The sequence below is a fragment of the Poecilia formosa genome, unplaced genomic scaffold (genome assembly GCF_000485575.1).
Source record: "Poecilia formosa unplaced genomic scaffold, Poecilia_formosa-5.1.2 Scaffold46, whole genome shotgun sequence".
In the NCBI taxonomy this organism is placed as follows: Eukaryota; Metazoa; Chordata; class Actinopteri; order Cyprinodontiformes; family Poeciliidae; genus Poecilia; species Poecilia formosa.
This window is the reverse complement of record NW_006799985.1, coordinates 2,854,078-2,866,051: the sequence shown is the minus strand read 5'-3', so window position 1 is coordinate 2,866,051 and position 11,974 is coordinate 2,854,078. Positions and strand designations below refer to the sequence as shown.

General features: G+C 38.9%; 1 protein-coding gene across 6 annotated transcripts in view; it reads left to right on the top strand.

Annotated features, from left to right (window-relative positions):
* The first annotated feature begins 312 nt into the window (after window positions 1-312).
* Window positions 313-11,974, top strand: part of LOC103138111 (uncharacterized) — a 29,383-nt gene continuing 17,721 nt past the window's right edge. For 3 of the 6 annotated variants that reach the window (XM_016671535.1, XM_016671534.1, XM_016671536.1), the window contains exons 1-14: window positions 336-421; window positions 567-751; window positions 839-1,091; window positions 1,816-1,940; window positions 2,078-2,228; window positions 3,607-3,712; window positions 3,805-3,901; window positions 4,445-4,556; window positions 4,715-4,878; window positions 4,970-5,207; window positions 5,935-6,059; window positions 6,165-6,315; window positions 6,854-6,959; window positions 10,642-10,645. In XM_016671535.1, coding sequence (XP_016527021.1) covers window positions 418-421; window positions 567-751; window positions 839-1,091; window positions 1,816-1,940; window positions 2,078-2,228; window positions 3,607-3,712; window positions 3,805-3,901; window positions 4,445-4,556; window positions 4,715-4,878; window positions 4,970-5,207; window positions 5,935-6,059; window positions 6,165-6,315; window positions 6,854-6,959; window positions 10,642-10,645 — 1,821 coding nt within the window. In that variant the 5' untranslated portion in view covers window positions 336-417. Of the gene's footprint in view, window positions 422-566; window positions 752-838; window positions 1,092-1,815; window positions 1,941-2,077; window positions 2,229-3,606; window positions 3,713-3,804; window positions 3,902-4,444; window positions 4,557-4,714; window positions 4,879-4,969; window positions 5,208-5,934; window positions 6,060-6,164; window positions 6,316-6,853; window positions 6,960-10,641; window positions 10,646-11,496; window positions 11,590-11,974 lie in introns of all 6 variants that reach the window. The other 3 variants (XM_016671533.1, XM_016671538.1, XM_016671537.1) reach the window with 3 other exon arrangements.

The window sequence follows — 11,974 nt, the reverse complement described above, 5'->3', positions numbered from 1 at the left end:
CTAGTTTTTTTTTTTTTTTAAATCATCTTACGGAAGACGGTCATTTGAAATTTAAGACACTGTAAATATGCAGTGCATCCACTGCATATTTATTCCCCATGTTGTGTTAATAATCTAGAAGTTCTCAATGAAATAGATCAACATTTATTGTAATTAGAGGTCAAGTGTGCTGTTGCAAGGTGCTGTTAAAGTAACAAAACATTTAGTTGGAAAATATTGTCTGTCATGTCGAAATGTCACAGATTTCATTGGAGTTTAATACTTTAACAATGTGTACCGAGGTCCTCAGGAAGGTGGTTGTACTTGCAGGTTGTGGCTGTTGCAGCTCGTAAATTAGAAGATGCTCAGGAGTTTGCCAATAAACACAGCATCTCTCGAGTTTACGGCAGCTATGAGGAGCTGGCCAGAGATCCAGACATGGGTCAGTGTCCATCTGCCAGAGGTTTTTCAGTTTATTTTTAATTATGAAGCTTTACAATACCTCCTGCTTTATATTAAATGTTTTATCCCATTTTAATTTTATCTTTATCTTTCATACTGTTATTTCTGAAAATGACACTATTCAGTGTTGTTTGACCTGTGTGCAGATATTGTCCATGTTGGAGTCATCCCCCCGTACCATCTGAACGCCTGTAAACTTTTCATAAATGCTAAAAAGAATGTTCTGTGTGAGAAGTCGCTGGCCATGAACACAAAGGAACTGAAAGAGATTCTGGACTCTGCCAAAAAGAACAACGTCTTCCTCATGGAGGTAAGCATGTTAGCAAACCAGGAAGAAAAAAATAATTTCTCTGTGTACTAATGCACACGAACAGTTTAAAACATGTTTTCTCTCCAGGCTGTGTGGACCCGTTTCTTCCAGGCCTCTGTGGAGATCAGAAATCTGCTGGCTCAGGAGTACATAGGGGAGGTGAAGATGGTCCGTGCCGACTATAGTTTGCCACTGTTGCACATGTCTAGATCGGATCAGAAGGACCTCAGTGAAGGCGCATTACTAGGACTTGGTATCTATTGCCTTCAATTCATAAGTATGGTATACAAAGGAGAGAAGCCGGAGAGTATCCAAGCTAGAGGCGTCTGCCTGGAGACGGGTAAGGAGTTAACAGGATGAGGCATTCATGTAACCTCAGAGGCTGTGCCAAATCAGTGACATTATGTGAGATGCTTTATACTCAAGTCAGTTAAGATTTTTATAATTGTGTGCTGATTCCTCCTTGGATGAATATTGAAAAGAAAAGCTGCTTACTTTTTAAAATTTTGACTTGAGACTCGCTGATCAACTTGTCAAGTATTGAAATCAGGACATCTGATTTGATTAGTCAAATTCTAAAACATGCGTTTCCCCCTGTTGAATGTTTCAAAAGTAAGAACCAAACTACCATTTTTCGTAGGTGTTTGGTTTTAATAGGAAAATTTGGATTGATGCATCTTCAGTTTTCACAAAAACCTTGAGCTGTCTATCAGTTTTCTGGCTTTGTTACAGTAAGTATTTCCCTACTGTAGTTGCATGCATTTCAACTTTTCTCTGCTCATAAAAGCTCTGAAATGCCAGAAAATTAATGTAAAAAGTCCTTTTAAAATGTAGATTAACCATCACAAACATCAGTTCAGACTTACAAAATGGATCATTTCATACCTTACAGTCTGACAAAAGAAATTTTATCTAATTGGTATGCTCCCAAAGGTATTTTCACATCCTGATTGGCCTTGTATAAACTCTAAATTAGCTTACAACTCTTTATTTTAAGCTTTTGTGGCTGTATTTTGAGTTTTAGCATCTTTTATCTACACTGTTGTATATTCTCCTCCCTGTAGGAGTGGATGAGACTGTGGCTGTCATTCTTAGGTATTCTAAGAACAGAATGGCAACGTTTACCTGCTCTGCTGGGGTTGAGCTACACAGTGAAGCCATTATTATTGGGACGGAAGGCAAAATCCAGGTAGGTTACAAAGGATGGCATGGCAATAATTCAAAAGGACCATTGAGTATGTTTAGTCGTTCGAGTGTTTTTATGTAGAACAAATTAGAAGTGTCTTCAAACTCTGATTTGACATTAATCTGATCCACATGTTCCAGGTCCTTTCTCCTATGTGGTGCCCCACATCAATCATTGTTGATAGGAAGGAGACGGAGTATCCGATACCTGAACGCTGCTTGTCTCTCAACTTTACCTACAGCACAGGGAAGCGTTACGAAGTAGAGGAGGTCCGCCAATGTCTGCTCAAGGGTAATGAGACATCAGCATTTTGCATTCTGTAGGTCTGGTACCATTAGCTGTAGAACCTCTAAGATTCCAGAACCATCACAGAAGATGATGTTGTGCTTGAACCTACTGTTTCTGTGTAATCAGAACCAAGTTGTGTCTTGAGGATGGCTTCTGTCCAAACTGTTTCATAAACGCAAGCAGACAAGATTCGGCAGAGTTAAATCACTGTTCAATATTGTGGTGGCTATACAGACACCCTGTGTATCGTACATAAATACATAATTTATAATGAAAATTCTTAATATTTTGCTATGTTTGGAAGATCTACCAGTCTATTGATCAGCATTTTTTTAAAAATAAAATGGAGCATGTTTCACCACTTCACCTTGTAAAACAATTTTATGCCTCATTGAGTATAAAGTGTTCTGAAATATACAAGCAGAGAGCCTAAGGCATGTTACTTGGGTAGCTAACAATTGTTGCAACCCAGACAGCTCTTGGTGATATAGTGAACTCTTAGTATTTGTGGGATTTGTGACCCAAATGCTCCACAAATGGCAAAAATCCACAAATTCCTGGGCTCTGCTTTAAAAGAAGGTATAACTATCTATTGTAATAGTTCAAACGCCAAATATATCTGCACTAAAATGCACCAATCAAACCTTCTTGGCACTTGTGCTGAAGCTAACATCTACAGTCGTCTTTATTTTTATTGGGTGTGAACAGCTCCAAGAATAATCAATGAGTTTCCTGGATTAACTGCTTTGTAAACACCACCTAATGGCATCAAGTAGCTCTGCTAATATTTATTGATAAAAATTAGAGAAAAACCAAAAATGACTTATCTGATACTGTCGGTTTTTGAATGGAGTCTAAATCTCATCATGAAACATTTTTCATGATAAACAATACAATGACACTGGTATTACAGATGCATGCTGATGGAGAGCAGCAATGATGAAGACTTACATTTCCATTATTTTTTTTTTTATTGGAAACATTAGTGTAAAGGTTGTAGTAATCCCAGGTCGGAAGACCCTTAGATTTGTTGGATTTACCCACATAAATATTTTTGTTATTGGATGTTGTACATGTCCAATAATGACAACTATGAGTTCAGGCATCTGTGTGAACTCATGTAGTTTGTTACAAACATCATATACTGTAGCTGATATTAAAAAAAGCCACTTCAGGAATATTCATGAAATATGGGATACTTGTGGTTCAATGCAGCAGGAGGGTGTATGTGGAAAAAGGAAAAATAGGAGGTATTGGCAAAACTAAAAAGTTGAACATTTAACATCTTGTAAAACAGGGTTTAAGTCAACTGCATAAGCTAATCTCTGAACTGTGGAGCATTTGTCAGTATTCACACAACCAAGTATGTTTCTCTTTGCAGGGCTGAAGGAGAGTCCAGTTACGCCCCATGCCTACACTCTGCTGTTGGCTGAAATGGGGGATGAGATCCGCCGGCAGGTGGACGTGGTGTACAGCCAGGACTGCCAGTAAAAGTTCAACTTTTTCATGCTGTGATTAAATACAAGAAGTTTACAATGGAGACTAACTTACTCTGCTTCTGTTCCTGACAATCATTTTGGAGGAACATGGCAACCAGGTGGGGAATCTGCAGCGCGGGGAAGATCAGTCATGACTTCACTGTGGCTCTGAAAACTCTTCCTGCTGAAGACCATCAGGTGAGTGCGCCTGTTGCAACAGAGATAAATCCCACATGTGATTTAGATGAAACGTGCCTCTTTGTGTCATAGTAACATTCTTCCAGGTATTTATCTCCCTCCTGGTACTTTTTGTAAGATTTTTTTTTTATTACTTAAGCACGCATGATGTTGAATCGTGAAGCAGACGACTGTCAACGATTTTGTAAAACGTTTTCATTTTGATTAACAGCCAAGCTACCAAACTATCTACCATAAAGCACAGAATAGGATGCATGTAGCCTTTTCTGGAAATGAGTCTGGGAGTAACAGAACTGGAAATTAACAATTGAACAGCCTCAGTCATTGCATTTTTACCAGTCAGACAAATGTCACTTTTTTCCAACTACAAAACAAATTGAGTTTATATGAATGATGCCCTCTGCTGGAGGAGTGAAAGTGCTAAAAACAGATTACTGGTGCAGGATTTTTAATAAAGTGGAATGGATGTCTTTACCAAATAAGAAAATAACAATTTACCTCTAAAGTATTTATAATTAATGTGCATCATCTGTGACTTCACAGGTTGTGGCTGTTGCAGCTCGTTTGTTGGAGGACGCTCAGGAGTTTTCCAGAAAACACAACATCTCTAAGGCTTATGGCAGCTATGAGGAGCTGGCCAGAGATCCAGATGTAGGTCAGTGTCCTTCTGCCAGAGGCTTTTCAGTTTATTTTTCATTTCAAAACTTTACCTCAGTATTGTTTCCTTTTATCCAGTTTTAATTTTCTCAATATTTCATACTATTATTTCTGAAAGAAGAGTATCATTCAGCATTATATTTGACCTGTGTACAGATGTTGTGTATGTTGGAGTCATCCACCCATACCATCTGAACGCCTGTAAACTTTTCACAAATGCTAAAAAGAATGTTCTGTGTGAGAAGCCACTGGCCATGAATGCTAAGGAAGTGAAAGAGATTCTGGACTCTGCCGAAAAGAATGACGTCTTCCTCATGGAGGTAAGCCTGTAGCAAACCAGGAAGAAAAAAATAATTTCTCTGTAAACGGTTTACTATTGCACAAAAGTTTTAAAACATGTTTTCTCTCCAGGCTGCGTGGACCCGTTTTTTCCCAGCCTCTGTGCAGATCAGAAATCTGCTGGCTCAGGAGTACATAGGGGAGGTGAAAATGGTCCGTGCGGACTATGGTGTGCCAAGATCAGATCAGAAGGAGCTTGGTGGAGGAGCATTACTAGATCTTGGCATCTATTGCCTTCAATTCATAAGTATGGTGTACAACGGAGAGAAGCCGGAGAGTATCCAAGCCAGCGGGGTCTGCCTGGAGACGGGTAAGGAGTTAACAGGATGAGGCATTCATGTAACCTCAGAGGCTGTGACATTATGTGAGATACTACTTTACACTCAAGTGAGTTAAGATTTTATATTTTGTGCAGATTCCTCCTGGGATGAATATTGAAAAGAAAAGCTGCTTACTTTTTAAAATTTTGACTTGAGACTTGCTGATCAACTTGTCAAGTATTGAAATCAGAAAATATTTACTTGTCTCTGATTTGATTAGTGAAATTCTAAAAAGAAAAATGCTTTTCCACCCTGTAAGTAAACAAAAGTAAGAACCAATCTACCATTTATGGTTTTTAATAGGAAAAGTCGGATTAATGAATCTTGAGCTGTCTATAAACTTTATTTTTCTGGCTTTGTTGCAGTAAATAATTCCCTAGTGTAGTTCCATATCTTTTACAACCTTTCTCTGCACACAGTTTTCTGGCATTTCAGAGCTTCTTACCAATGTAAAAAAAATGCTTTTAAAATAAAGAAAATGTAGATTAACCATCATAAATTAAAATGAGTACATCAGGCCTTAGAAAATGGATCATTTTATACCTTACAAATTAGAAATGTAATCTAATAAGAATGTTCCTAAGCTATGTTCACCTCCTGATGGACCTTACAGAAACTCTAAATTAGCTTACAACTTTTCATTTTCAGCTTTTGTAGCTGCATTTTGAGATTTGACATTTTTTCTCTACAATGTGTTGTATATTCTCATCCCTGTAGGAGTGAACAAGACTTTGGCTGTCATTCTTAAGTATTCTAAAAACAGAATGGCAATGTTCACCTGCTTTACTGGGGTCCAGCTGCACAATGATGCCATTATTGTTGGGACAAAAGGCAAAATCCAGGTAAGTTACCAAGGATGGCATGTTTAGTTTGAGTGTTTTTATGTAGGAGAAATTAGAAGTGTCTTCAAACTCTGGTTTGACATTAATCCGATGCACATGCTCCAGGTACCTTCACCGATGTGGTGCCCCACCTCACTGGTAGTTAATAAGAAGGAGACCCAATATCCAGTACCTGAACCCTCCTTGCCTCTCAACTTTACCAACAGCACAGGGAAGCGTTTCGAAGCAGGGGAGGTCCGCCAGTGTCTGCTCAAGGGTAATGAGACTTCAGCATTTTGCCTTCTGTAGGTCTGGTACCATTAGCTGCAGAACCTCCTGCCCTCCAGAACTATCATGGAAGATAATGTTGTGCTTGAACCTACTGTTTCTGTGTAATCAAAACTAAGTTGTGATTTGTGGGGATGGCTTCTGTCAAAACAGTTTCATAAATGCAAGCAAACAAGATTCAGCAGAGTTAAATCACTGTTCAATATAGTGGTGGATATTTTTGTTGGGGGCAAACAGCTCCAAGAAAAACCAATGAGTTTCCTGCATTAACTGCTTTGTAAACAACAGCTAAAGGCATAAAGTAGCTCAGCAAATATTAATAAACGGTAGAGCAAAAAACATCAAAAATTGTATGTGAAAAATGGGAAGTATTGACAAAAGGTTGTACTGAACATGGCTAGAGGTGAACAATTGACATCTTGTAAAACGAGATTTAAGTCAACTGCATAAGTTCCTCTAATCTCTGAACTTCTGTAGAGCATTTGTGTCGGTAGACAGCCGACTCATCAGTATGTTTCTCTTTGCAGGGCTGAAGGAGAGTCCAGTCATGCCTCATGCTGACTCTCTGCTGTTGGCTGAAATGGAGGATGAGATCCGCCGGCAGGTGGGAGTGGTGTACAGCCAGGACTGCCAGTAAAAGTTCGACTTATTCGTGTTGTGATAAAATACAACCAGTTTACAATGGAGACCAACTTACTCTGGTTATTTCCGGAATAGTCCATTTCATGTGATTAAAAGTGTTTATATTTTGTAGGAAAACACTACTTGATCTCCACCTTTGATTAACTTATTTTTGAAATATAAACCACTCAAGATGACCTCTCTCAACCACATGAGACGGGTTAGGAAGCTGTTTAATATTTACATGTTGCACACCAGCTTTGTATACAGATTTATTGAAACTCACTGAACACTGTCAACAATGAAATGTAAAGTCTTTGACAATCTGTGAAATAAATGTTATAGCAAAGTTCTAAAAAAATTGCAAATCTGTTTTTCTTTATCCCATCTTTAAAGTTTTGTTCAGCAACATATATCTATATGGTAGGAGTTCGTCTCCTTGAATGTGTTAAAATGTGTAAAAGCAGACTATAGACTACAATTTTGTTATGAATTGTATCGGCAGCAAGTTATTTATTAAAAAAAATGCAGTTTTCTTTAAATTGGTGTTTAAGGGAAAATGTAAATGAACCAACCAGATCTTAAATAAAAAATAAAAAAAAATTGGTCGTGCAACAGGTGGTTGCAGAACATGACCGTGAGTCTTTATGTAACCTAGTTGTCTTTCTCTTATAATTATACAATGTATTTTGGTTATTTCTATTGTTCCTTACCTGACTGAAACGCCTCTAAAAATTAGTCATTGTTTTACTTTAAGAGCGGAAGCCCCTCCTTTATATTTCTTCTTCTGTGGTATTGTCTTTAAATTGTTTGCGCCCCTCGGACCCTCCCCTTTTGACCTGTTGTCCTGTGGGAGAGGTGAGTATTGTTTTCATCAAAATGCATCCAGTTTATTTATATATCTGTTAATTTTTGTTTGTGTAGGACTTGGAGCGGGCAGCCTATAACACGGTTGTTTGTTTGTTTGTTTTCGTCAGTTATGTTGTATAAAAAGTTTTATTTTGCTTATTTGAAAGTTGAGACATGGTCCCCTCCCCCTCCTTTTGTCATGTTGTCCTGCGGGAGAAGATGTTGAGCCGGCAGCCTATAACACGGTTGTTTTCTGTATGTACTCATTAGAATCGGGGTCATTCTCTAAATTCGGTGCATTTTGTGTCCCACAAGTTTATTTCAAATATTTGCATATAATGCAAACCACTTTTTTTTTTTTTTTTTTTTTTTTGGAGAAAATCAAGAAATGGAAATATCCATGTGTCTTGGTAATGCAACATGCAAATGTTTTTAAAAATGTTATGGGTTGTTGAAGTGTAGAGGTCAGCCAAATGAGCATGTCCTCACTGACCAATATTAATTTGTCAAAAATAATGCCCAGTAACTGTTATTTGTACCATTATAAACATCTTTGGTATACTTTAACCTAAAAAGAAATCTGAGAAAAATACATGAATTATTTATAAAATCGCACTTTTTAATTATGTCCCTCCAAATTTGTTCAATCCCATAACAGCATGCAAATCCCTCCTTTTTATAAATTTCCTCGGTACCCTGGAAGTGACATCACTTATTTATCTTCCCTCTCACACGGTAAAGAAATTTAAGTGTTAGAAAAGTTTCTTGCCTATACAAGAAACTGTATAATAACCCTCGCTATAACGCAGTTCACCTTTCATGGTCTCGCTGCTTCGCGGATGTTTTTGTGCAATTTTTTTTTTCCACACTGCATTGTGTTCTGCGTCCTGATTGGCTAAACCAGAGGTTCCCAAACTGTGGGCCGCGCCCCCAAGGGGGGGCCCCACAGTTTGTATGAGCTGGGTTTTTACCTTAGAATGGCCAACTCTGTTATTCCTCTGTCAATTTGATACAGTGGGGGCTTCCGCACTTCCCATATCTGTGTCTTCTGTCACTTTTATTAGCAGTTAAAACTGTTTAATCCGTTGTTAACATGTCGTAACCTGTTTTTCCGAGCCTCCATCAAACGCAACATGAGTGCTAAGACGCTCGCGCTGGGTCTACACCTGTGCGGCAGCGACGGAGACCTGCTGCTGCTTTGTAGAGCTGCTCAGGTTTGTGTTAGAATCGTGGCAGCAAAACACAAAGAACTTTTCAGTTTTTTCTCCAAACTAACCGACTGAGTTGAGTAAAGCTGCTGGATGCAGGTAATGTCGGCTAAAATATGACTAGCTAAATAATACAGTCCCTTAAATTTAACAAGTAGCCTGCAGGCTACTGATGTCTGTGTTCAGCTACAGCGATTCATTTTGCCACTCCAAAATAAGTTGACCCCCCATCCCCCAACTGTCCCCATTTGTAATCCATATGGGGGGTCCAGGAGAGAATGTTTGGGAACCACTATCCTTGCTGATGTGGACATAAGGCAACTTTTAGTGAAAATCATCAACCCCATTACAAAAACAGTGATTTTGTAATGGGGTTGAATGTTGGAATGTTGTTAAGCCAGCCAGACTGTTCAACCCTGCTATAGTCTGGTCAAATTTTACACTGGGTTCAACCCCATAACGTGATACATTGTTATAATTTTTTTAGAATAACAGTAAATATTAGACTAATATTTGTTGGACTATATGCAAAATTTAAAGAGGGATTCAAAAACATTAAAAAGCCTGACTTAATGTTTATTTTAAAATCTATTTTCATGATTTATGAAAAGCCCTTTTATATCAAGTTGCCATGCTCTACTTATCGGTCTTATTATGATTCACAATCAAATAAAATATACTTACAATTAGTTATTTTAATCAAGGGACAGTTGATCTCAAAGGAACTGGAAGAATTAGTTTAATTATGTTAGAGTTTTACTCAGAAGAATGAAATTGTCCCATTAAGAGGTTGAATTTAAAGCAACCAAAGTAGCAAAGAAATTCGTATTAATGTTTGGGATTTCATGCATAAGGTGGGGAGACACATTTTCTTGGAGGTTCAAGAAAACGATGCAATAGATGCGTTGTTTAAAAACACAATTTTTTTGTGGCATGTTTTTTAGTAACCTGAGACCACAAATTCAAAGAATCACCCTAAAATCAAGAAAAAAAATAAACATTACAAAAATAATACATGAGCTTGTATCAAAAGTATTTCTCCAGCCTGAATAATCACAACCAATAATCATAAACACTTAAGAAATAAACAAACGAATGGAATATAGAGCCTTTATTTCCCCCACAAAATTTTATCTACCTTTGCTAGCTGTTTTTGAAATGTTCATGAACACACATTCAGTTCTTTTGGTAAAAGAATGATCCACTAATTGACTGAGATTATAATTTTAGTCTATAAAAGACTTAATTTTTAAATGTGGAAGTATTAAAAACACTTATATAATGATCCACAGGACCCCCGAATAGACCTTATCAGGGAGGCTTAAGAGTGTGACCCCTCTGTAATTGGAACACACCCTCCGGTCCCCCTTTTTGAACAGGGGGACCACCACCCCAGTCTGCCAATCCAGGGGAACTGCCCCCGATGTTCATGCGATGTTGCAGAGTCGCGTCAGCCAACACAACCTTGCAACATCCAGAGCCTTAAGGAACTCCGGGCGGATCTCATCCACCCCTGGGGCCCTGCCACCAAGGAGCTTCTCAACCACCTTGGTGACCTCGTCCCCAGAGATTGGAGAGCCCAACCCAGAGTCCCCAGGCTCAGCTTCCTCAATAGAAGGCATGTTGGTGGGATTGAGGAGGTCTTTGAAGTATTCTGCCCACAGGGCCCACAACATCCCAAGTCGAGGGCAGCAGCACACCATCACCACTATAAACAGTGTTGGTGCTGCACTGCTTCCCCCTCCTGAGACGCCGGATGGTGGACCAGAATCGCCTCGAAGCCATGCAGCAGTCTTTTTCCATGGCCTCTCCAAACTCCTCCCACTCCCGAGTTTTTGCCTCAGTGACCACCCGAGTCGCATGACGCTTCACCTGCCGGTACCCATCAGCTGCTTCTGGAGTCCCACAGGCCAAAAAGGCCCGATAGGACTCCTTCTTCAGCTTGACAGCATCCCTCACTGAAGGTGTTCGAGGGTTGCCGCCACGACATTACAGTGCCGGTGTTAACAAGATGCCAACATTCAACCTTGTTACAAAATCACTGTTTTTGTAACGGGGTTGAAGATTTTCACTAAAAGTTGCCTTAAGCCCACATCAGCTAGGTTATGGAGCAACATTTGATATAATAAAAACAAGAAATGAACATTCTTTTCAAAGATGATTCTTTACTTTTTCCCAAACAACAATATAATTTATGTGTGCAACAGTTTTGAAAGGTTAGAGATGGCTATGCTAATGTTTAAACATATTAGCTGTATCAGCTTGTCCATATTAAATAAATAAAATCAATTTGACTGGAATGGTTTCCAAGCATCCATGCATTCATGCTGTTCACATATTAAATGGACGTGCAAGTCATTATTAGTGTGACGTTACTAGAAGACCGACCATATAAAAGGCAAATTGGTGCTCTCTCTCCATCTGGTAACAGTGAACACCTACTACGGTGGCGCTACCTTGTGAGGGCAGAGACAGCTGAGGACACTTGATTCAACATGGCAACCAGGTGGGGAATCTGCGGCGCAGGGAAGATCAGCCATGACTTTACTGTGGCTCTGAAAACTCTTCCTGCTGAAGACCATCAGGTGAGTGAGCCTGTTGCAACAGAGATATGAATCCCAAGTGTGATTTAGATGAAACGTGCCTCCTTGTGTGTCATAGTAACATTATTCCGGGTACTTAATTACCTCCTTATAGTTCTTGTAAGATGTATATTTTTTTATAAATTGAGCACACATGATGTTGAGTCATGTCTAAATTTGCAGACGACCGTTAATGATTTTGTAAAACGTTTGCATTTGTATTAACTGCCAAGCTGCCAAACTTTCTACCATATAGCACAGAATAGGACGCATGTATTTGTTTCTGGAAAATTAGTCTGGGAGTAACGGAGAACTAGAAATTAACAATTAAATTGAACAGCCTCAGTCATGCATCTTTACAGGACCAGTCAGGCAAATGTCACTTTTT